The sequence below is a fragment of the Thunnus albacares genome, chromosome 5 (assembly GCF_914725855.1).
Source record: "Thunnus albacares chromosome 5, fThuAlb1.1, whole genome shotgun sequence".
Taxonomy (NCBI): Eukaryota; Metazoa; Chordata; class Actinopteri; order Scombriformes; family Scombridae; genus Thunnus; species Thunnus albacares.
The window spans coordinates 1644365-1670946 of NC_058110.1; the positions used below are offsets into that span (position 1 = coordinate 1644365).

At 41.9% G+C, this 26582-nt stretch overlaps 1 protein-coding gene and 1 long non-coding RNA gene across 8 annotated transcripts in view; one reads left to right on the plus strand and one right to left on the minus strand.

Annotated features, from left to right (window-relative positions):
- LOC122982654 (paired box protein Pax-7-like) overlaps window positions 1-26582 on the minus strand; it is a 66288-nt gene that overhangs the window by 22185 nt on the left and 17521 nt on the right. For all 7 annotated transcript variants that reach the window (XM_044352102.1, XM_044352100.1, XM_044352101.1 and 4 more), the window contains 3 exons: window positions 12799-12998; window positions 7898-8063; window positions 7002-7198 (listed from right to left, as the gene is read on the minus strand). In XM_044352102.1, the coding sequence (XP_044208037.1) occupies window positions 7002-7198; window positions 7898-8063; window positions 12799-12998 (563 nt within the window). The remainder of the gene's footprint in view (window positions 1-7001; window positions 7199-7897; window positions 8064-12798; window positions 12999-26582) is intronic.
- LOC122982655 lies at window positions 8262-8851 on the plus strand. Its single transcript, XR_006403506.1, has 2 exons — window positions 8262-8360; window positions 8563-8851. It is a non-coding gene; the product is annotated as an uncharacterized LOC122982655 (long non-coding RNA).

A 26582-nucleotide genomic window follows, 5' to 3' on the forward strand; every position in this document is an offset into this window, starting at 1 on the left:
TAATCTCCCTTTAAATTTCCTTCTAAGTAGCATCAAAGTTATAAACGTTTCCACAATGTCTGACAGCCTCATGTATAAATAAACTCTATGTGCTTGTAGTAACTGACATGTTCAAACCAGAGACGCCATGTTTCTAACGGCTGCATCGATCCATCACACTGAAATATATTTAATATTTATGATAATCAGACTTTAGTTTCATGTTAACTGATGTATGTTTGGGAGTTTACTCTAACCAATCAGCAGCCAATGACATCATCTCAATGTTTTCTCACAGTGGTTAAATACATATTTTGTTTTATTCACACTTATCAACAGTAGCGCTGGAACATGATTCTGATTGGCTGGATGATGAGCATCATTTCTGTCTTTGGTCATTATTGGTTGAACAGCAACAGTGACGCCTTTAAACGTGAAGAGGAGTGAGCAGTGGTTACACCGTTGGTCGGCCGAATGTTGAAATAGATTTAAAATAACATTGTTATTGTTTGTATTTATCGTATGTTCAAACAGAGGAGGAAGATGAAGATGAAGAGGAGGAGAAAAGAAGGAGAATGCAGAGAAGATGAAGGAGTGTAAGATGACAAATGATACTCTAAAATATTTTAATATTTTTCATCTTATTTTGATTTTCAAGTTCCCCGAAAATTCTGATTTGTTATATTAAATGAAGCCGTTACTGTAATTATTTGGGCAATTACACATAAATTTAGACATATTTGACATTCAGTTTGAAATATAATAATGGATAATGGAGTAGACTGAGGTGGAGCGGTCTGTCAATATGAGGAGTAAAGAGGTGAACGTGGAAGTGAAGAAGATAATAATAAGGCTGAAAAAAGCAAAAATCTATCAGCGAACGATGGATTTCATTCTAAAAAAACAGGTGAGCAGGAAAACTAGAAAATGTCCACGGAGCTGGTAGATGGAGGAGCACAAGTGTTGTGAATCATTTACATGGTGAAGAAAAAGGAACAAGTGATGAGTCAAAGTAGAGCAGCTCATCTGTCAAACATGCTTGTGTTGTGGTAAAGACATGTACGGCTCACTGCTGACACAAGCAACAGCATGAATTCACACATGCATCCAAACTGACTGGAGCACATTTCATCATTCAGCAGGACAACAAACCCAACAACCAACACAGCAACCAAAGAGGTGGAACATCCTCCACTGGCCTCCAGTCAATCAGCTGATCTCAACCAGACCAAAGGCAGAGAGTCCACAACAAGAACTGAAGGAGTCTGCAGTGAAGGTCTGGGAGAACATCACCAGAGAAGATACAAAGTGTCTCCTGATGTCTAAGAGTCCAAGACTTCAGACAGTCGTTGACTGCAAAGGATTTTACACTAAATGTTACCTGTGATGATTCTGTTTGACTTCATGTGTTTATTACTTGAACACTTTGGGCTCTGAGGTTTAATTCAGTCTTTATGCAATTTTCTGCACCTGTTTGGTGATTTCCTGCACTGAGGCTGTTTCTGCTGATGAGGCAGCGCAGAGTAATTTTGGTATGAAAATGTGTTTGTGTCCAGACCACCTCTTATCACAGACGCAGACGCAGGGCGATTTCATGGCCTCAGCTGTCGTTTTTTCATCCACTGCACATCAAATACAATCTTTTTAAGGACGATTCTTACCAACAATATGATCCAAAGCAACTTGTAGAAGGTCCAGTCCTTCACATGTTTACAGTAGATACGTGTCTGACACAGAGGCTGTGCATTATTTGACATGGCGACAGGATCAGTCAGAATCAATAAAACAACGTGGTTGTCTTCAGGATGCATCCTGAGCTCCAGCAAATCTGTCATCTGACGTTTTGTTTAAGCTCAATAAAGTTCCAACATAACTTGGAGAATCAAAATAGTTTTCCTTCATGTCAAGAGGATTGTTGCAGTAAGTTTAGTTTTGCCGTTCACGTCACAAAACATTGTCAGTAGTGTGTTCTGTGCATGGACGTGTATCCATGTGTGTAAAATACCATGACAACCAGCGGCTCTATGCATTAACATCCATATGTTAGGATAACATGTGAGGTCATTATTTCCTCTGGATTGAGTCTAACATGGTCCTGTTCTTGCCCAACTACCTCAATCGATTCTGATCTGATCCATTAATATAAAACCTGACCTGAAGCTCATCCCAGCTCCACCTACTGGTTCTGATTCCTCCCACTAATAATATATTCAGCCTCTCCTCCACATCACACCTGGCTGCACCCTTTTTCTCAGCACCAAGAAGTTTGGACTTGAGTCTGCGTATCTCTCACACAGTTAATCTACTCAAATTAAAGCTGAGACTCAGCACTTTAATGTAGTGTCCATTATTTCACTAGAACCTGAAGACTGTATATAAACGGTTGGTTGGGTTTGTTTTGGTCTGTAGTGAGATATAAATGAATTGGTTCTGTTTTTTCAAAAGTTTGTTCAATAATTCAATGTAGACAGTTTTAAATTCTCTGAATGATATTATATTATATGGTATTTTCACTTATGAACACTGTTTTTTAAATATTTTTATTAAATTGAATAGTAAAGTCAGTTTGCGTGTCACATCTAAAGCACAAAGTAAAAGATGTAAGTCAGTGCAGCAATAATAAGAAGAAGAATGTATATGTTCCTGCAGTGTGGTAATCCCTGATGTAAACCACTGCTGTGTTGTTTAGGGATGGAGAAGGTGGCCACGGCTCTTGATATATATATGCAGCTTTCTTTTTGTAGCATTAAGCCTCGACACAACGATTAATAAACATATGTGCTGTAGAAAGAGCTCCGTTATCACCAACTCTCCAGCAACAACAGCAAATCTCTTTTTTGTCACCAAATCCTCACGTCTCTCCTCTCATCAAAGAAAACAGGAGGAAGGAAAGTCAACCAGCTCTGAAGAGCAGAATAAAAACTGCCAATAAAATATGTAAAGAAAGTAATTGCAGGCAAACGTGCTGTTGAATTGAACTCTTTGTAAACAGCATTTCAATCTTGTTTTCTGTATGTTTGTTTTCGGGGTGGGCTGCCCAGTGTTTAGGACTAAGTGCATCAAATTTCATCTTCATCCAGTGACGTGCGTCGATACGAGCCAGTCATCTATTCCTGCCTGAGCACACGAGTCCAGTCTCATTTTGAATGGTTCTTGTTGAAGAGAGTAAGACAGAAGAACGCGGGGAATCCGTCCCTCCTCCCCATTCAGGAGGACACACTGACAGAGTCTCTGCTGTCAGCTCTTTGTGAATGAGACAAGCTGTGTTTACGTCTAGTAATGAGTGATTTAATGGCACTAACCCTATCACCACACAATAACATTGACACTGGATGATTCTGTAAAACCCTGGATCATGTTCAATGAAAATGTTTTTATGTCCAGAAACTGTCACTGTCTAATATCTCTGCACGGGAACAACAGTATGGTCGAGGTTAGTGAAGGAACAATCTTGGACCACCGGCTGTCTGTCTGATTCAGCCTCTGGGGGCAACGGACAATGTTTCAGGGGGTTCCGCTGTAGCCAGCAGATATCTGGATATCCGGGCCAAGACTCTCTCCTCCGTGCACTGGTCATTGTTTATAGTCCGATTAGCAACTTGACACGGTCCAGACAACATTTCAACTGATCTCTATAAACAGATATATGCTTATGAATGCAGATACATTAAAACAACAAGCTAATGAAAAGCTACATCGCTGTCAGACGATAGCCGATGTGTTCCACCTCTTTCACTCTCCACGCGGACTGTTTACCTGCAAGCCCGCTCAAACGTGATTGGTCAATACTACTCGGACTACAAACGGACTACAAACAGACTACAAACGGAATACAAGCGGACTACAAACGGACTACAAGCGGATTACAAACGGACTACAAACAGACTACAAGCAGACTACAAACGGACTACAAGCGGACTACAAGCAGACTACAAATGGACTACAAGCGGATTACAAACGGACTACAAGCGGACTGCAAGCAAACTACAAACGGACTACAAACGGACTACAAACGGACTACAAACAGACTACAAGTGGACTACAAACGGACTACAAGCGGACTACAAGCAAACTACAAACGGACTACAAACGGACTACAAACGGACTACAAGTGGACTACAAACGGACTACAAGCGGACTACAAGCGGACTACAAACAGAAACCACAATGTTTCCGGTAGCAACATCTTGTCCCGTTGCCAACAGATTCTACATTCATACACAGATATCTGTTTATAGAGATCAGGGAAAGAAGATCATGGTTACAGTAAATAAAAAGACAAACCCATGGATGTCTTACTCAAACTGGGATCATATTTCATCATCAAACACACACACACACATATACATGTGTGTATATATGTATATATTCAATATATAGATATAGACTAACTCTACTCCAGCAGACTAGTATTGTGGACAATCACAATGATGACTTAATGCTACTGTAACGGCTGACTGTCATGATGCTGTCATGGTCTGGCTCTGAGTATCTTCCTCTCAGCTTTGAGTGAGTCTGGTTCTAAGTTCACATCTCAGTCATGACAACTTCCTTCCTCACTGCTTTAATGTGATAAGAGTCTTCTACAGTGCTGGTTATGGTTTAGTTACTCTTCATCAGGACATCATTTATCCAGTCCTTCTGCTCATTCATACCATGAGTTGTCAGTTTCTTATGAGCATCTTATTTCACCACAGTAGTGATGTCTGTATGTAGTTAGTGTTCAACATTAGATGCACTATGCCTCTCTCATCTGTCCTGCTATCACTGCATCACCTCATTCCCCTCACCTGTAGGAGCATGTGTTTAGTTTAAAGGATTGTTATGAAGAAGAAACATTACTGCATTTTATTTTATAGGAAAGATAAGATCATCTGTCTCCTTGTGTTTTTTGGGTCTTGGTTTTCTTCCCCGGCCTGCTCGTCCCTTCACACCTGCCCTGTATCAACCACGTTAGTCCGTCTCTGCCCCCAGTGTTTTCCCATCTATTCTCTGTCCAGTCACCTGTTCCCTATCCCCTCATCAGTTCATTTGTCCTGGTTTTCAGCTCAGTCTGGTTTGATCCTTTGTTGTTTAGTTCTGTTCTGCCAGCTTTGCTTTGTCTGCATGAACCTTGAATAAAGAGTTATTCTTAACTTCCTGTTGCCTGCAGTCCACCTGCTCCACTCCTCACAACACCTACTGTATCTGATATTTTGGGACACTTGGCTGATCTTGCAGGGTAACTGCAGCAAGGGTCAGTGTTGTTAGTTACCAACAGTAATCAGCCTTAAGTGGCTCCAGCCTGACCACGATTTCTCCTGATCCCTCTGATTACCATGTGAGTCTTGTCCCGCTAAAATCAGGTAACTGATCCACTGGATATTATTGTTAATGGGATACCAAGAATAAATATATATATATATATATATATATATATAATATATAAAAATAACAAGTGGTCCGTTGCTATCATTTAGTTCAAAGAGCCTTATATAACTATCCAAATTTATTTAGTCTGGCAAAAATCAAAACAAATCAGACTCAATGGATCAGGTTGACCTAAAACTCTGTTACTCTGTATTAAGAGAAGCTACACAGAGTCATTTACACTAAACCAAATGTAACATACACACAGAAGGACTTCTTCAGCTGCAGAGAAAACAGTTTCTGCATTTGATGCTCCAAAAATCGAAACGAGGTCGGAGTAAGCGCGTCAAGACGCTTCTAGTGCGTGTTCGGCCATTAAAAACAACAGGTGTACTTCAAAACACGCACGTCAGATGCTTCCAAAAGGTGCCTTAAAGGATATGATGCTTGGATATCAGCTATGATTCAGTGGAGGAGCCTTCATTGACAGCATCTGTCTGAAACTAATGACCACAGTCAATAGTCAGTGAGAAGGGATTGGTCCTTGAAATGAACATCTTTCTGGTTGAAAGTTCACACTACAATCTGTTAGAAGCCACGAGCTTGAATGATCTCGGTAACTGCACAGACTTACAGATGGGGGACAAAATTCATAGTAAAATATTATTCTAATTAACCCGTTCACAAAGAGGGCTGTGCAGTAAAGCAGCACCTTCTGACTGAGAGTCAGTGGAAATCTTCTTAAATCACAGCTGCTATTGTCTGAACTGGATTGTGGGTCCAAAACAACAAAGTCAAATTTTGGGCCTGAAGAGTTTAATCACATGAAAAGCCAATTTCAGTTTAAAATGATAAATAAATGAAAAATATTGGTGCCGGATTCATTAAAGGTTTGTTGCATCTATTTTCAACTGAGTCATAATTTCTTGTAAATGTGCAGTGAAGGAGACGATGGAGCAGGATAACACGTTACATGTTTCACAGTATTTAAAAAGACTCTTCACCAAAAACCGAGCTGCTGCTGTTTTTCACTTATTCTGCTGTTATGACAACCAGCATTGAGCAGGTTACATGGAAAATGTAATGAATTACTTTTTGCCTTTTACACATTGAAAGTATTTTTCTAACCTCACTGATTCAGTAACAGCAGGTGTAAAAACTTTTTGCTAATAAGCTTATGTCTCCCAACAAATCTACTGTTACTACATGTGTGGAAATAAACATGATGACATAACAAGCAACCGAGTCCCTGACCATAAACAACAACAAGCTCACACACAGGACATGTCTCCTCCTCTACTAAACCTGCCAGATGACGCTGCGTTGTGTTCCTGCAAAAGTTGAGCCTGGATGAGCCTGTTGTTGTTCTGCTACATCAACACAGGCTCAATTCAAACAAATGAGAGGGATGCATTAATGTCAGTGTGAACGCTGCCTTAGAAAACCCGGGAGACTTCAGGATGCACCAGTGGCTAGAGACACCATGTAAAGGTTTGGAGTTACCAGGTGTGATGGAGGCTAGCCTCCTCTGCCTGCCTCCATCTCTGTACTCTGTCCAAACAACGTCCTAACAGAGGTTGTTCAGAAGTAACAGAGGCTTGATGGATTACATTAATGCACAACAGTTCTACTCCTCCCGGTGCATATATGTTATAGCAGTCAGCAGTTATTACCTGTGGGGAGAGTCCGTTGCTGACAGGGTTGACATGGTTATTAGGTGCAGAGCTCATAAAGGTGTCGGAGTAGCTGGAGAAGCCATGGCGGTTGGAGGTCAGACCGTAGGCGGAGCTGCTGTCAGTGCTGGACAGACTACCCTGGTGCATAGTTGACGGAGGTAATGGCTGGGGGCGGTGGACTGTACCGCCACCGTCTGAGGAACAAAACACAACAGCACATAGTTCAGAACCATCTAAAAACCTCCCTGTAACCCACACAGAGTTTCCCCTGCTACCAGTCTGGGACATATTTCTGCTCTGGATACAAAGAGATGATCCAACAAAGTAAAACACTGCATATTGATCCTTTATGTTCAGCATTTTATTAACTAGTTCCTGCTTTTACATAACGACAGGCTTTTTTCTCTCTTTACACAATATTGAATAAAATGTTTTGCCTTTCTACTTTTATATCATATACATACCACAAAAAGAGAAAAGTTGTGATATCTGTGGCCTCCAGCTAATTGTGCTGCAATGATTAATTTATTGCACATTACAGTCCTATCTCTCAGCTATATGGTGCTGACCAAACACGGCTATTACACACTACTGATCAGGCCAGCTGCAGATTGCAACTGCAAGACATAATGTGTATTTCAGTCAGTTCACACAGACAGGATGTTATGTGAGAGTAAAGTATGTATGGAGTTGATATATGGTGTCTCTGCCTCTTCGCTCCCCACAGTAAGCACCAGCTCAGCACAGCAGGAAGTGAGGACAATAACACTGACGGGAGAACGACGTGTTCTCTCCATCACCATCATCATCAAAACATCAAACGAGGGAATATCTTTGGATGGATGTGGTGCAGCAGCTCCTCACTAACATGTTCAATGTGTTATCAGCTCTACCTTGGGACAGAGTGTTGGTTGGGTAGCTGGACTCTGGCAGCTGGTATGTAGGAAGTGTCGGCATTCCTGTGGGAGGAAATCCACCCGGCAACAGGTGGTTGAATGCTGCTAGCTGATTGGCTCCTGCTTGTTTTCGCCACCTGGCCCTTCGATTGCTGAACCACACCTGAAACAAAAAGAGACCGACAGCATCAGTTTAATGAGCCAGACTTAACTTGACTCATGTGCTACGCTGGTGTCACAGTGAGAAGAAAAAACTGCTTCTTGCGACAGGTTTGTTTCCCGTCTTCATGATAAAGTGACTGAACTGAAGTGACTGTTGTAAAAGTTTGACTGAAGGTTAGTGAACAGTTGAATGCTGACGGGTGTGGTTGGTACTCAGTAGTGATGTCACAGCGTACCAACACAACCTGGAGTACACTCTTACATCACTGCAGCAAGGAGAGATATTAAACCACAGGAGGTCAGCAGAAACAAATAACTAAACCCTGAAATGTTACCACGTTGTAAAAAAAAAAGAGTTTATTGACCTTTTGGTACGAAAGAGAAAGAAAATGGTTTGTCAATGGAGTGTGTGTGTGTGTGTGTGTGTGTGTGTGTGTGTGTGTGTGTGTGTGTGTGTGTGTGTGTGTGGTTAATCATGCGTTGTTCCTTATTGACTCCAGACAGATGAATGCAGCCTCAATGGGATGAATGGAGGCCAAAGAGGAGGGAGAGGAGGAGGCGGCAACATCCACCAGCTCAACACTTAACACATGACTGATCAAAGCAACCACCACACTTCAAACCTTCTACTTTAACACTGGGGAACAGAGGCTTTTGTTTTTTGGAAACACAATAATTCCAGATTAATTATCATCTAAATCTAACGTGACAAAAACATAAAACAAATGTTTATTTACAGAACTATGTAAAACAGGTTCCAGTCAGACAAATTAAAGACTTGTGTTCATATACAGTCTCATTATTTGTCTTGCAGTGTAATGTAATTGTCTAAGAGTTTACAAAGAAAAAGAAAAATGTCTAACATGAGAACATTTCAAACACACACACACACACACCTACTCCCGAGTCCAATAAAGTGAGCCAAATCAGGCAGATTGTGAAATGACAAAAGGGTGTGTATTGCCAAAAGCTAAACGGTGCTCTTTTTCAACTCAGCAGGGCACTAATTTCCAAGTTCTTAATTAAAGCCAACTAAAAGACAGAAGCTCAGAGCAAGTACGAGCCTGTCAGTCTGCAGAAAACACACTCACACAGGGCCCGGCTCTGTCCGCCTGCTCCTCCGTCTCCTCCTCACACTCCGTCCCAGATTAGGACACACAGGTAACTACATTTTGATCATTTGCGTCATTTGAATCAGACCATACAATACCACTCACATGAGTTAATAAATGAACACACACACACACACACACACGCACACGCCACACATCCAGAGCCTTGGCAGGAACCTACGTATAGCCTCCAGCTCTCCACCCGCCCACTTTCTCCAGAAATCCTCCTTTTTCATTTGCAGCAAATGAAAACATGCCTTTCAAGTGGAGAAGTTCATTTGGACTCCTATTTCTGTGGAGGAGACTCAAATAATTAGAGCAGGTGTTGTCGCCCTGAGGTGCTACTGCAAGAGAAGGAGAAGAAGAAGTAGAGTCTGACTGTTCAACTCGACAGTCCAACTCCCCTCTGCAGAGCTACAGTACGACTGTGGACGGACACGACGTGAAGAGAAACAGCTCTCATTCAGTCGCCTCCTCCAGACAGCAGAACATACAGATGTAGATATAACATGTTCATCAGTGAGCTTTAGAGACGCTGGACAGAGCCAGGTTGGCTGTTTCTGGTCTTTACAGTATGCTAAGCTAAGCTAACTAGCAGCTCAATTCTGAGCAAGAAGGTGAAGCATATTTCCTTTGATTAGTAAACCTAAACATGCACAAGAAACTGAATGAGCTCTCAGACTTCTAGGTCATGAATACAGTAACAAAATACTGACTATCATCACTTTCATAACAACAATATTTGAATAAAAAAGACAGTATTAGCATCTGGGTCGGCCTAAAAAAAACCTCCACACTGGTTAAACCCTCCCTTCATGCTTGCAGGCAGACTTTGTACATCAGTGTGTGTCAGTGAATTAGCGTGTGTGTGTGTGTGAGTAAGCAATGTGGTAAGTAATGATTTTCTAAAAGCCCGATGCTTCACTCTCAAATCACACTGCAGTGTCGCTTTGAATGGACCTCTGCTCCTCTTCCTCCTGACGTTGACATGAACACACAGACTCTTTTTTTTATAGACACTGTCTGAATTCATGTGTGTACTGTAAACTAACACTCACTGACTTGATCTCTCTGAGTCTACAAAACCTGCAGAGCTCTCTTTTATTGAATCTAAACCAGTTAATGATGAGCTTTTTATTTTCTATGGACGTCCCCTAAATGTAGCTGTGAGTGTCATAGAAGTCTCCTGGACATTTGGGATTAATCTACTGTATTAATCAAAGAAATAACAAACTGAGTGTGTAGATGACTGGTGAGGTGGTGACAGCTCACTCTTCCTATGTGTAGACGTATGCATGTATGGTGTCTGCTGGTAAGCTGCTAGTAGACTGACATGCCCGAGAATTACTGAAGGAACTAGCAGTGTGTGTGTGTGTGTGTGTGTGTGTGTGTGTGTGTGTGACTGTGTGTGTGTGTGTGGAGTGTGTGTGTGTGTCCAGGATGAGCAGTAAAACCTGGATAACCTGATTGAATTTCACAGCAGTAAAGTCCAACAGAACAGAGACTGAGAGCCATGAAGAGATTTGACATCAATCTCACGCTAACTCTCTCTATATAAACTACACACACACACACACACACACACACACACACACACACACACACACACACACATCCTTTCAGTTTACAGTTGGCTTCAACTCTTCTTCCTCTTCATACTTAAATCAATATTTTCAGTAAAAGCCTCCTATCAGTTTATTTAACAATCTTTACAACATCATTTAGTTATTTATTTTTTATGAAATGAAAACAGAATAACTGAGAGCATTCCTGCCATCATCAGTAGAAATTTACTGTAATATAGTGTAACAGAGACGCAGATAAATGAGTGTAGAAACATATTGACTGCAGATGCTTCCATACAGGACATGAGGGCTCACTGAATGGTTTGATGAGTATGAACATGATGTGAATCATATGTTTTGGCTTCCCGTCTCAACCCAGCTGGAAACCTATGGGAGACTTTAGAGCGATGAGTTAGACAGCGCCCTCCTTGTAGGAGGAGTGTGCTGTCGCTGTTTGACCAGCAGACTAGATGCTCAAGTAACAAACAAATATGTTGAGCACTAAGCTGACTGGTGGAGAAACGTCTTTATTAAACAGCGTCACCGACAAAACTCCACATTAGAGAAAATGTTGTTCATCCCTCCAGCACATCTTTGGTCATCGATCCAGGACGGTGGTCTTGGATCATACTGTGACACATGTGCTGCAACCTTTTCTAAACAGCAGTTGACCAGAGAATCATGACTCAAGGTCCACTTACTGGTTTGCTCCGGAGCTTTCCACTGAATCCTCGTCAGTTGTCTGCTTAGAAACTTCTACACACTTCTCTGCAGGGACAGTCAAGTGTCAACATGAATCAGCATGGACGGGGACGATGGGATACGGTGAACCTAACAAGTGGAGCTTGAGATAGTTTAGTCAAGTGTATATCCGCTGTTGGTTGTTGAATATGTGGCTGAAAGCCGTCAGTAAACGTAGGATGAGCAGAGTCGTGCAGACGTAGATCAGTCCGAGGCCTGCAGTAAGAGCAAGTGGCAGAGTGGGGAATGGTTTCCATGGTGGCTGGTTTCTCACTCCCTGTTTTCCTGGGTCTTGATTGATCCACGTTGCTGTTGTGGATTAAAGCTCCCGTGAGAGAGAGACAAGACTCTTCTGTGAATTTTACAATGAGTGGTGGGCTTGAAAGTGGTGGGAAAAACAGATTCCAGCCAAGATGTTGGGGAGTGAGACATACATGAGGAATGCAGCCCCCACTCCACTGCTGAACACCTAACAGCTGTTGTTAGAGCTCTACAGTATTTTCTCCAGCACTACTGGGACACTGTGGAGCTGTCAAAACCTAACAGAGACCAAAGCCGTTCCATATCTGAGATGTGAACAGCTGGTAGAGCCTCCAGCAGTATACTGTTCACATGTGTATGTGAATGTTAGTTGGACTTGACAATAATGTGACATCTTGTACAACCATACAAATAAACCCAAAAGAAAAGACAAAGCATGAAGGCAGAGAGAGTAAAAAGAAGAAACAGTGTGAGTGTGTGTGTGTACACACCTAACTGCTGAACATCTGAAAACTAAACTGTTCACTTCTGACCAGAACTTCACTCACTATAAAGGTCAGAGACGTTGTCCAACTGGATCTGAGGCCAAAGAAATCTGATAGGACTGAGGTAGCAACACGCTACAGTTGTTCTTCAACAGCGACGCAATTAACTAAGAATGAGGAATGTGCCTTTAAAGGCTCTGTTCACCCAAACTACAAAGACATGCTGTAGTTTCTGGAGGTTCTCCTGCAGACAGTTTGGTTTTATTTCCCAGCTTTAGACACAGAATCTCTTCAGTTGAAGTGATTAGGACAAATAGGACGGGTCTCTGGTAGAAAGTTGTTTCAATAGAAACAATAAGAAAGAGATGTTACTGTTGAATTTTAAAGTGTCAGATGTTAAACCCAACCATCTCCTGAATCTGTATGATCAGGTACCAGCAGAGGTGAGATTTTGTTATTTGGGGGAACCCAAAAGAAACTGATTTAGAAACTTATTGTATTTATATTTATTCCCTATTTTGGTGAACCGAGCCTTTCAAAGATAGAGAGAGAGAGAGATGTGAGTGTGTTACCTGAACCCGGGCCTCGGTGAGTTTGGTCCTCTGGGCCAGCTCCTCCCTGGTGTAGATGTCAGGGTAGTGGGTTCTTTCAAAAGCCTTCTCCAGCTCCTCCAGCTGCTCCGCCGTGAACGTGGTTCGACTCCTGCGCTGCTTCCTCTTCAGGGGGAGGTCAGGCTCCGACTCCACGTCTGACACTTCATCCATCCGACTGCCTGAACAAACAGGACACATTAGAGGTCACTTCATGTCAGCGTTTTTTATATATTGTGAATATATGATACAAATGATATGTACAATCTAACTATGATCCCATGATACATACAACCACATGACATTGTGCAACAGTATAATAACATCACACTCCCTCCATAAAGAAACTCTTTCACAATTATCTGACAAAATTAAAGGCTCATCATAATCATCACGAAATTGCACAAAGATGCTGATTTGCTTACATTCTTCCAGGACATCTGCTCATTTCAGTAATACTAACAATCATTGAGCCAACTGTTGTGAAATTAAATGAAATAACATAAAGCATATAGTATAGTCTCCAGTCATCTACAGGAGGATCACACATCAGGCAAATAAACAACAAGACGTCCTCTGAGCTGCTTCAGCAGTTTGTATGTTGAACATATCTGCAAAGCATTTTTCATTTGTTGTCATGCAACATCTGCTCTTGACAACTACAGCATGGTTACTGAGTTTATGGGTCTGGTTAAAGTTCAGTTAAGATGGTGGTTTTGGTGAAATATTGAAAAAGTCAACATTGACTTGAAACATGACACAGGACTGAGTGTAACAGTTCATTCTTCAAACAGTCTCAACTAAAGCTTTGGACAAACCACATAAAGATTGTTCCCACCAACTGGCATATATGTGACCTTCAGGATGGAGATTAATAACACTAAACAACACACTGGTCAAACTGGTCAGTAATGACTCCACAAAGCCCACGAGATCACCAACTGTCACCAAAACAAACATGGACGACAAGCAGCCACTTGTACAGTTTATATGCAGATAAGTATCTTATCATATCACACTAACACTGACCGTCAACACTGACTGACCCGGACTGGAACCACCTGCTCCAACTCCTCCCATCAGTCATCAGGCCCAAATCATGTCGGTCATCTACTCAACAGTAAACTGTGAACCTGCCTTGACTCGCTTGTTGTGTGTGTGTTGATGTATGTTCATTGAACATCTACGGTTTCATGGCAACTGAGTAAACCTCATCTGACACAAGGAACATAATCCAGGAACATGTTACAGTGCCTCCAAAACATATGTGGCTAAGTAAACCAGCGGTAACCTTTCATAGAAGACAACACTGACTGATGGAAGCCCAGAAGAAGAGAGTCTGGGTTCTTAATGACTGCAGATCTCAGGGCTAATTGCTTACAGGGCAATAAAGTGTCCATTCCAAGAAGACACGATCCAATCCGTACCTTCAGCTCCATCTCCAAGATCCAAGCCAGAGGAGGGAAGACAGCTGAGTGTTGCCTGACCAGGGACGGAGATTCTGGTATTCTGTTTTAATGCCATCATATCTGTATGTGTACAGTTGCCTTGTGATCATGTGGCAGCGATGAAGACTTAACACAGCAACTTCAACTCCAAATACAGAGAGAAGGAGGCAGAGGAGGAAGGGACAAATGATGCTTCAAATAGCATGGCCTCCAATGACTCTTCTGGAGGCTACATGATTTCTCTGTGTGGTTATTTATATGACAATACAATTTCCTTGTGCTTGGTAAGTACAATTCTGTATCAAAACCTGCATATCCTAGCATCCCCCGGGGCTCGGTGCTGAGAGTTGGAGTGGAATGAGGGGTGCTAATCTCTCCAGACCACCTTGACGACATGTGTAGCACCATTCTTTCATTGTGGGCCTCAGGGAAGCCCAGACAAACACACTGGCAGGCTGAAAATAGTCCCAGTGTATTTATTGTGCAGCTGATTTCACTCACACACAAGGTGTCCATGCTACCGTTCAGAAGGAGCTCTGGAAGATTATCTGATGCGTGCAGATATCCATTTGAAATGAGGCTGCTTACCAGGATTGGTGAGTATATAAAACATAAAGCAGAGATATAATGCTCTGCTATACGCTAGTGTGGACTACGGTGTGACATCACAGTCACAGGACATTACTGTTGTTGATCAGGTTGGTGGAGATTTACTAACTACAGCTCATCAGGAAACAGATCACAGGTCCTACAAGAGGTTTACCTGCTGGTTCTTAAATAACTAGTCTTTGTAATCACAGGAGAGAATGAAAGCTGCTAACAGACAACAAGACAGCAGAACGTTTACATGATTACAGTCCATTAAAGGCATCCTGGTGTCCAGAGCTCTCAGACACGTACCAAGGTACTGCCAGTTGTTGTCATCCTCCTGCCTCTCTGGGGTTTTGCTTCAATTCAGAAACACTAATCAATGTGCTTTATAACAGCAATGTAAGTTAAAGTATTAACAGGATGGCAACTGTTTTCTCATGTTGTGGCAAAATACCCAAAATCCAACCATTTGTAATAAAATCCAAAGTTCAAACTACAGACATTCGTGTATCCAAACTGCAGATGTTGGTGCTTCCAATGACTCTGCCTGTAACAATATAAATCATATATATAGAGGCAGTTACTGAATGCAAATATATTGAATTCCTGTAAAAATTCTAGACATAAAGAGTATTAAAACAGAAACATTAACTTTGTGAAGGCCCCCAGACTGTAATTTTGGGCTTTTGGATAAAGGAAGAGAAATGTGGTGAAATGTTTGGTAGTAAATCCACCACAGTGGTCTTGGATCTGTGTGTGAGAACAGTTCAGCGACAGACGTGCATCAAAAATCTGACCGTGTCATAACTTTAAGACCTAAATCCAACAATGTGACTCGAGTCTACTAACTCTTCCATTGAGAAGTGGCATAAAACAGCACAAAAGACACCAACATGACACTATGTTTAAATGTAAGAAAGTGTTTGTGTGTGTGTGTCGGAGAGAACTTGGAGCATTTTAGTGCCAGCTTCTGTTTGGTTGCATTTTTAAAAGATGAGACCAGCGCAGATGGATGATGTCAGTTAATGACATGTGCCTGCTTGCATAATGTTCTTTGTTCTATTGACACGGTCCGTGTGTGATTCACCAGCAGCAGTCTGACTGACTGAGTCTGAGATTTTAGATCCATCTCTCACAGTGTGACATACGACGACCCTGTGAAATTCCTGTCTGGTTACGGAGGCTTTAGCTCAGGTGTGGACGTTAAAGAGGTCTCCAGCACAGCAGAGCTTTTATATTTGATCTACATATTTGTCAAATAAATGTTGTGGTGCATAGAATTCTGGGTATTGACAGATTTTATTGACTTGTTTGTGTATGAGTGCCTTCATTGTGTGCTGAAGTTGGTCATGTGCTGGTGAAGTGAGACAGAAAAGCCCCATCAAACTGGCTTAGACAACTACAGGGTCGGCTCTGTAGTTTAATTAAACAAGGAATTATGGGATTAGTGCGAGGCTGCCATTACAGGCCACTGGAAGAGTCTCAGGGAGAATATCTTTTTGTATTCCCCCCCAGCTGCCCTCCTTGAAAGCTCCCGCTAGAGAATTCTCAATGGATTACATGTGGCCGCAGGACATGCTGCTGCATTAATTAAATCAATTCCTTCACCATTTTAGTCCCTGCAAAGATTTGTTTTCCTAAAAAACAAGGTAAAAAACATATATTTATACACATGCACATCTTTAAAGAAAGCCTGCATATATACGGTACATGGCTTGTTTGTTGCTGGTAGGTTGGAGGAGGGACGGGGGTGGGGGGTTTGAGGGGGGGGGTTTGGGGAGGTGGGGGGGTTTGGGTGGGGGGTTGCTGCAAAGCAATTTGGCACTAACTCAGCGTGACAACACTTGAGGCCGCTGCAGTGGGCTGGGATCACTTTCCAAAAGGCACCTCCGAGTCCTCGGGGTGCTGCTGCGACGGGATGGACTCTATTTTTGTTTTCCCTCCACATGCTGCTGGATTTAAGGGAGGAGAGGGGTGGAGGTGGGAGAGAGAGAGGGAGGGGTGGGCGGTGAAAATGAGGCTTCTTCGCCCTACAGTGAATCTCTCCTCTGCCTCTGCGTGGCTTCGGCCTGCACGCCACAAAAATGTCCGTAAGGCTCCTTGTTTTTTTTTTGTTTCCCTATTTTTTCTTCTTTTCAATCACCTTTAACCACCAAACCGTCACCGCATTTCCTCTCAGAGTTTCAGCAGTCGACACATATCTGTCTATTTATATGTATATATATACATATATATATATATATATATATATATGGATGCAATATTTCTACCATCAGTGTTGCAGGAAAAAGACTCAACAGTATCGACACAAAGGAAATTAAATTACAAGCTTATTTGATCTGTTTGATTTATTTTAATATCTGCTTTTTTATTTTTTATCTCGTTTAATTTCATACATTTTTTATAAATTCTAAAAACAAACAAAAAAAAACATATATCTTTATCTCTTATTATTACTTTCACGTCCAAATTTAAATATTTCAGTATCCATGTTTGTGAAGACTTGAGCAGATGTATCAATTTAATTATTTACCATTAATTAAGACATTTTAATCTGACATTAATAATTGGAATGTCTCCTTGACTGGTAGGTCTGATATGATTATAATGTTTATTTGTTTGTTATTATTTGTTGTTTCAGTTGTTTGTTCCAGACTTTCTTTAACATTATCAACGACCTGATATCTAGATTTAAACTATCAAAAGTAAAAGCTACTATTAATATTCCTTTTAAAAAAGGGGGAATAAAGCTCCAGGACTTTAAATTGTATTATAATATCTCAATTACACAACATATGATTATAGTCTCACTGTGAAGGCAGCAGCAGTCATGATGCTTAGAGACAGATTGATCCATCTTAATATCTTAATAAACTGCTCTCCTCTTTATAATTATATCACATCTTTCCCTCAGTAACTTCAGACTTGTATCATGTGTTATGTTGTGACTCACAGCTCTGACAGAAATGTGTCTTGTTACTGTAGATAATCCACAGACCTCATTGTGCACCATGTTTATCAGAACGTCTTTCTATGTAAAAAAACAAAACAGTGTATCTCACAACGACTGAAACCAGAACTATCTGCATGTCAGTGAGAAAGGTTGAACATTGTTCCATGAACAGATGAAGATACTTGTTTCTGACTGATTGACAGGTGTGTGAAGGGACACCAGCGTTGGTGGTAATAATCTGAGAATGGATTCAGTGGCAGATGTGAGCATCTGATCATGTTTGAGTCATTGAGGTTCAACGACAAACAGCTTTAAAACGAGCAGGAGAAGAACCCTGAATTTAATTTGCACTTGAATAATATAAGTTTGTCTTGGCAGAGTGGAGCCTTTCTGAAAAGTGGGTCACCTGAGAGCGGGTTTGTGAAGCAGAGCTGTGAGCTCAGACACTCAGAACGGTCGGACATATAAATGACAGCGAGAAGCAGCACGCATGTCATGGCACGGTGTGGTCGAGGCAGCGTCCGGGCAGCCGTGCTGACACCAGTGTCGGTGGTTTGGTATCGCGTGCTCGCAGCAGCTCCACGCTCCCTTCAGATGGCAGCGCGATGCGGATCCCCGGGATGGAGGAGAATAAAGTTTGACAGGCCGGTGGATCAGGATGGTCAGCTCCTCTCTCTCCAGCTGATAATGGGAAGCAGAGATTATGCTAATGAGACAGACGCCTAGAGCCGATAGAGGGGCTCAACCTGGACTTCATCTTTGTCTCCACCAGATCCCTCGATTGGCATGCTATGTCTTATCAGGAGAACGGGAGCGTGGTGCAGCTCCTCACACACACACACACACACACACACACACACACACACACACACACACACACACACACACACACACACAGGGTTTGCAAATGTGCTGCGGTATAAATAACAAACTGCTTCTGTTTCACACAGCAGCTCTGTTCTGTTACAGAATACAATTATTATACAAACACGTCTTTTATTTTTATCAGATCACTATAATTGTGTGCAGAGACAACAATTAGACACAAACATATTCTGTGTTCCTCTAAAAAAAACAAATCTAATGAAACAATTATGGTCCAGTAGCAGCCAAAGCCAGTTATTTATTGTCTGAATACTTAATAATGATAGCTGTAATTCCATCTCACTATTGTAGGGAAAGTGATTTATCACCAAATTAATACCCAATTATGTTTTTCACAATGTGCAGTCAAATCAGAGTGTGTGCTGTGTCCCTCTGAGTCTGCTCTGCTCTCAACTGAAGAATCATCTATAATAGATTCAGTGTTTTTGTTTTACTGGGATTAAATACAGTCTGTTAACACTGGGGATGTGACGCTTCCCAGTGGGATCAATGGTGGTAATAGTGGTGCACTGTGTAAATCAATCATTCAGAATACTGGCTGAATGGTGCATTATAAAATATATGTTTATTATGTTGTTTATGGCTCAGAGAGCAGGTTTCTGCAGCCAGAATATAAAACTGAATACAATTCTGGTGGGAAATACTGGTGTTATTTTACCAATAAAAATGCCAGTAATCAGCCAGTAAAACAGCCAGCATGTGTTAGTTTTCTAGCTGCTGATGAAAATCCCTGGAGGTGGATTCTCTGGGTAAATTCCCAGAGAAATAAGTGGACGTGACGTCAGTGGGGGTCTGCAGTTTCATCAGCAGCTTGTTTCTTTCTTTACTTTCTATCAGTGGAAACACATAGTAAACATTAACGAGGGATAAACAATAGATTTGTTAGGTGTTCTCATTATATGAATGTTTTGTCATGATTGTGATTTTGTGTCATTGTTGTCTGTACAGAGCTGTGATCATCTTCACTCTGTTGAATACCAGCTGATATTTTACAATATTAACATATTAAAGCCCATCATTCCCTTGTTGTGTCTAAATGCAGCTCAATAACTCTTCCTCATCAGGGTGTCTGGTCTACATGTGAAGCTGAGTGAGGTCTTTCATGAATGTTTGGATGGTATGATATTAAGAGGGGACAGGACGGGGAATCTATAGCCGTCTTTTAACAAACTGCTGAATAGACGGACGTCACGCTTCATCTGCTGACTGCAGTGTGTAAACAGAGTTTTCTTGTGGAGAATATTGACAATACTGTTCCCCACTTTGACCAAGACATGGGGACAAAGACTGACAGAGCTCTAGAGAGCTGCATGAAACTAATTATGGGTCATTTTGAAAATCATATTAGTTCCAGTATAATTACAATCAGGATCTGCTTTCAGTTTTTTCTCCATGGGCTCTGACCAGTCGCGCACACTACATTTGCTCAACAATTGATGAATTTTCGTAGTGCAGAACCATGTCTTTCTCACTAAATGGCCTGTTGATGCTTCACTTTTGTCCACAGCTGCTGTGTTTGTGTGTTTGTGTGTTTGTGTGTGTGAGAGAGAAAGGAGAACGTCGTACTCAAAGTCTTTTCTAGTGTGCTGTCTCTGATAAGGATCTCTTTCTCTACTATCTGCTCAGCCTCAGGGCAGGATTTAACCCACCTGCTAGCTCTCCTCACTGCCTACACTTTATGTTTTCACACCATGACTGGCTGCTACACACCTCGCTTCAACATGACACACTGTCAAAGTCAACTCACTTGTTATTCATATTGACTAGAGGCTCATCACCGTGATACTCCACATTCAAAACAAAGACATTTAAGATTCCGTGTTATTAAAATCTGTATCAAAACCTGCAAGGCGTCATGTTTCTCTCAAAGCAGATCTGCAGTTTCCAATAAGTGAAGGAGAAGTAGGGGTGTTGGGGGTGCTGCCTCCAGGTGACCGGGGCAGCCTATTGGCCCGTTTAGGGCGTAATAACAGGCTTATCTGTCCAATCAGGCGACAGCTACTGAAACTTACTGGTTGCTTTCAGTAACTGGAAGCGTTTCCATGCTGCAGATATCATGAGACATTGCTTTTAAGCAGCAAAACTAAAAACTGTAATTAGGCTATAAACTTTTAGCTTAAAACAAAATAGAAACGTCCCATGATGGAGTTCAGGATTCATCCAGTTTCACTGTGTAAACCTGGAATCTGTGTGTGTAAATGTGCACACTCCCAGTTAATTTGGAGACACACGGTGATGCTGCAGGTATTTAATGAAGTCAAACATTAATTTAACACGTTACAAACTGAGCCTGAATCTCATTAATAGTTGTATTTTTCTCCCTGTGGGGTGGAGGGGGTAGTCAGCAGCCCCCTCACCCCTACTGAAGTCATATTACCACGGTTACGCACTGTTGCCCTGGCTGCGTCACAACCATATATTTATATGTGTGCACTGACATGTGCCTGGTCATGTGAGCTCACATGCTTCAGTAATAATGTGGACGGTTATATTTGTAAATTCACTTCACCTCCGTTGTTTTGGTTTATGTGACTGTGTGAAGTGTTTTTTGTATTTTGGATGAATGGGCCCTTTAATCAACATGCTGGTTAATTATAATCCACTCCACAGACCACATGTAAGAGAGCGAGTAAACAGAGGGGACAAACCCCCGGCAGCAGGACTTGAAGAGTCGAGGCTGGAGGAGAGTGAATAGATGAAGCCGCGGCTGCAGCTCTTTTCGCCGTCTTGTCACGGCTCTGAAGGCTCTTTGCTCGCCTCTTTCTGGTCAGCTACCTCAGTGACAAAGTGGGCTCACCTTAAACAACGGAGCCTCCCGGGGGCCTTTCAGGGGCCAATAGAGGCAAGCACACTCAGGGGGGGCCCCCCAGCCATGAAAGAGCAGAGGCAGCCCCCCGCAGCACTCTGCAGGACTTCAGCAAACACTTCCAGTCTGACTCACTAAAGCCGAGCAGCCGAGCAGAGTGCAGCCTACGTATTTAAGAATGAAAGAGGTCAAACGGTGCAGAGGTGTGACGGGGGAACACATACATGACCTGAAACACATTCCTGACCAACAACATTATCAGCAAAAGTCTGAATGAAGCATAACTGCACCTGCTGCATTCACTGACACTGAGTTATTAATATAAACACACTGCGTCCCTGTCAATGCAAATCACCCGTTCAAGAACATTTATGTAACCTTTTCAAACAGGAATATAAACCAACTGCTCAAAATGGTTTCTATAGATAAACAGCTCACATTTGTTCCAGCAGGTTTTGATTCATTTAATGTTTACAGCTTACTGTAATATCAGCTACAGGTTAATTTAATTTTTGCTGCTGTGGCATATTTTCATTTGACTTGCGGATTTTTATTCTTGTGCCGACAATGCGGGGCCTTTGAATCGAAGGTATCTCCACTCGACTAATTGAGGCCAAAGTTTTAAAAATTATTCAAAGAAACACAAAAGAAAGTAAAATAAAATCTGCCAGTTGGCACCAGGAGCCCGCTCTGTCAACAAAAGGCCTCAAATTCAAGCCCAAGTGGGCAAAACCGCGCCGCTGAAGCCGAGACCAGCGCCGTGACGCCGCCGCCGCGCCGCTGCCTCTGCACACGCTCCCCATTCACTCAGTTCAGCATTGTTCCCGCCTTTGTTCCGATACAGCTCTGACACAATGGTATTTAGTCACAACAAATGCAGCAAAAAGTGTATAGTAAGCAGCAGCAGCAGGAGTGGAGTGTGTGCAAACGTAGGCAGTTTCACAGTGATGAGAAGCCTATTTGCCAAAAGATTTTAAGAACTCTGCACGCTCTCCGCGCTGGAAAAATAACATAGAAAAAATACCAACTTTTGTGGTTTCACTTTGTAAAATACTTGACTGCAGCAAGAAACATATAGTTTCACAGAAAGCTATAGGAGCTCGGCTACAGGGCGAGCTGTGTGCTCTCAGGAAAAACGCCACATAGAAACTGGCACTGAACTCAATCCAGCCCACACAAAGATGCTGGCTTTATCAGGGCATTATGTCTTAGCAAACTGCTACTAAATACAAAGTCTTTATCTTCTTTTCTCCCCAGGCACTGGCACGCTCATGTCTTTATTTAGTAGATTTTAAAAAAAAAAATAGCCATAAACAAAAATTGCCGACTGTCAATATAAACACCGATAAAGATTAGAGCCGGGGAGCAAATATAATAATAAGAGGAGCTCTTAAGATATACTCGACACAGCAAAGCCCTCAGTGGACAGCTGCAGGCTTAAAGAAAGCAATTGCGGAAAGTTTTAAGGAGCAATAGTATAATCTTATTTTGGAAGAAAGTATATTAACAATCAGAGGAGCGCAAAGAAAATGAAGTGATTTGTGCTTGTTGACTCTCTTTTACAGATTGTGGTTAAAAGGCTTTGTTAGAGATGGAGGGATAGGCTGCTGCTCCTCACTCTCCTCCTGCTGATGTCATTCTTCATGCCGTGATACTCCAGGCGGCCCACAGCCTTCTCAAGGCCTCTCATAGGCGGTATGTGTCATACGCTGCATTATATGGTCACCTTTGTAAAACATAAGAGGGGAGTTGTAACGTACTGGGCTGTGATTGATGAATGCACTGCAGCTCTAAATGTTTTATCTTTACTTCTTGGTTCTTCCTACAGACCTTTAGCAACATGTGAGGTATATTAGTGAGTAATGTTGTAATAGACAGAGCGATGATTGAAGTGTGGAGTCGGGATGATGATGGGGAGGGGGGAGGGGGGCGGGTGTAGTAGTCCAGAGCCAGTGGATGCTTAAATCAGTGCAGCAGTTTCCAGCGTAAGACAAACCCTGCTGTTTGAAGCTCAGTGCTCCCTCTTGCAGCTGGCTGCTCCAAAATGGCTGCACTCAATGCTGGCCATCCCTCTCACAGTTGGTGGAGGGGTGGAGGGGGGGGGAGCAAATTTCTGATTTGTAACACTCTGAGGACATGTTTATTGCCTTTGTGTATGAGAGTAAAAAACACACAAATAAGGCAGTGAGAGAGATTCCAGGATAAAGAGGCTAAAGAGCAGAAAATGGGAGATTTTATGGACATAAGTGTCACAGGATGATGGTGTCTTTTAGACTTTTCGGCTGTCGTGTTCACTACTAATTAGGCTTCAAATGCAGGTGTCACTGTTTGATATGAGGCCCATAATGTGCCGTAGAATCCATCCAACATGAAGGTTGCACTAGATTGTTGTGGCATGTGGGTTTGTTTGAGGAGATATATTGATATTTAAATATAATTCTTTAATCAGTTTTGTATGTCGTAATTTCTGTGTAACCAATGTGAAACTCAAACTGGTGTGACAGCTTGTCACTACAATGCAACCTGAAGCCTTGACAGCTGAGAAACCATCTTCTACTGAAGCAGCCAAACTCTGCTTCCTCTTGCTGCCTCAGAGATACGTGGAGAAATAAAGGTGTGATGGGCAGAGACAAAATAACCACCAGGTCACCAACCTCCCGACACACTGAGACACCGACAACGTCACAGATGTTCACTGTCAGCTACTGTCATCTCTGCCTACACCATACCAAAGGATGTGCACATCAGTCAGTCCAACACTTGGTCAGAATGATGTGATGACCTCCTGACCTTTCCTCCGGCAAAACCAACAGGCCAACATCTCTGACTGTACAGAAGAAATGTCAAAATCTAATTACCAAGTTGTCACCACGTCTCATGAGTACATTGATGCTAGTAGGAGGATGAAACCTCTGAGTGTTGCTGACACTCAGAGTGTCCGATACATAAACATCACTTTGATATCTGATAATATGTCTCATAATAACAAAGTCAGATTGCTATCAAATCTAATGGGCACATTCATATTCCCCAGAGAATAAAGCCTTTTGATTTGAATGACCCCGTGACCTCTCCTGTTGGAGAAACAACTAAGTTATCTGCCTATGATGAGTTTCCATAGCAACACTTTTGCTCTTAGTCAATCTCAACCTCAGCTGTAACAGAATATCAAGAAAATACATGAAATAATGAGCTTTGACTAGTATTCACTGCCAGGTTATTGCATTAGACTGAACAGGTATATAAGATATTGTGTCCATACGTTCCCACCTTTGGAACTGCAGACGTATGTATGTCTGTTCATTCTTGACCTTGCAAACAGTAGTTTGACTATATCATCTTAAGTCAAGGTCCCAGGAAGTCTCTGTGAAGTCACTCTGGATAAAGCCTGGCTCCAGCATACTGTGAAACATCTCAACCACTCAGGCTGAGCTGAGAGAGAAAGAAGAGTCCAAAATACAGATTCTGGACATCAGGAATATTAATATATGTCTTAATATATCACCCTAAATATTCAGTCAGAGCAGACTGAGCAGACAGCTGGTGTATGTAATGTGAAATGCAGCTGTTGGCGTAGCAGAGCTGTCTGTTATGTTGTGAAAACAGATAATAAAAGGCTAATTAATACATTTAAACTCAACAGTTCCTCTATGGATTTTTGAAAAGCCCCATTTTTTGTTTTCAAAGTTCAATAAATGCAAAATATCAGTTCTTATTTATAACAAAAAAACAAAGATATAATAAGAGATTTGCTAGTTAGTTCTACTACTGTTAAACTCTGGTGTTGAGTTGTTAGATTTAAAAAATGACTTGATGTATCCAGCTGTGAGTAAACCAGTATGTTAGGGAGATGTGTCCAGTTGGTCTGAGCAAGTGAACATGATCCATTGAATGAAAGGTTCATCATATCAGAGCCTTTCTTTATTATTTATTCATTTTAATTGTTTATTTATTTTCCCAGTTGTGCTCCAAGCTTTTTCCTGCATAAAGCATTTACTTCCACCCAAACAGCAGTAAAAACTGTAGTGAGTGGACCACAGCACCCCCCCTCCCCCCCTCCCCCACTGCAAATGTACATTCATTCAAAGCAGCAGCATTAGAAATGCCGATCAGCGCAGAGGAGAAGCTTTTCCTTTCAGCGTTTTGCTGTTGTCTAGCTCAATCGTGTCACTTTGAGGGAGTCTATTCAGAGGTATTCATGCATCTGCCTTCAAGCCACAATGGCCGCCACTTGTCAGCCTGCGTGCCTCAAGCCTTTGGTTCATATTGTTTCCTTTTCTTTAATAAACTTGGAGGAGTTCATCAACTCTTTCAATGGCAAATGCAGACACAAAATAACAGACGGGCCTCCTAGTCCCCTTAAGATTTTTTTTTGCTCCTTTTTTTTCTTGTTAGCAACTGCTTGAGTATCAGTGGATGACATGTGAAAGCAGACAGGCAGGTTGTTTCTGTCCTAACGCTCATCATCTGCAGCTGTCTGAACAGAGACAAAAACACTAAACAACGCTGACTTTAAGGCCAGCATCTGCAAAGAGGGTAAATTCTTCAAACCAAATCTTATTTGCTGTTTTCAAACATGAATTTCTCAATGTTCCTGCTGTTTGATCACATCATCAGCCATGAGGACAGTACAGCCTCTCTCAGTGTTGAATAGGATGTTCAAATACTGTATATTCTCACATACATGCAGCTCCATTTTACTGAGGAAATCCTGCAATCTGTTTGGTACTGAGCTTTAATCTGTAAAACTACATTGGTATCCAACGTTTTCCCTGGATTTTTTTGAGACAAAGGTGGTAAAGGCTGGAGACCGTGCTGCGTGGTGCAGCGGACACAGATTGAGCACCTTTAGAGTGTTGTGTGCGTAAGTACAAAAATCACAATTTGACAGACGAAAGTGTCCATAGGGATTTAAATTTTATACCAAGATGGAACAAAAAGATGAAAAATAAAGGTTGTGAGAAATGACGATGTCTACTTTGTAAGGCTGGAACGATGCTTATCTCCCAGTTCAAAACTATCACCTGGTTGCCGATTCGATTAAGAATCAATTCTCGATTGAATGAATAGAAAAGGCGGCAAT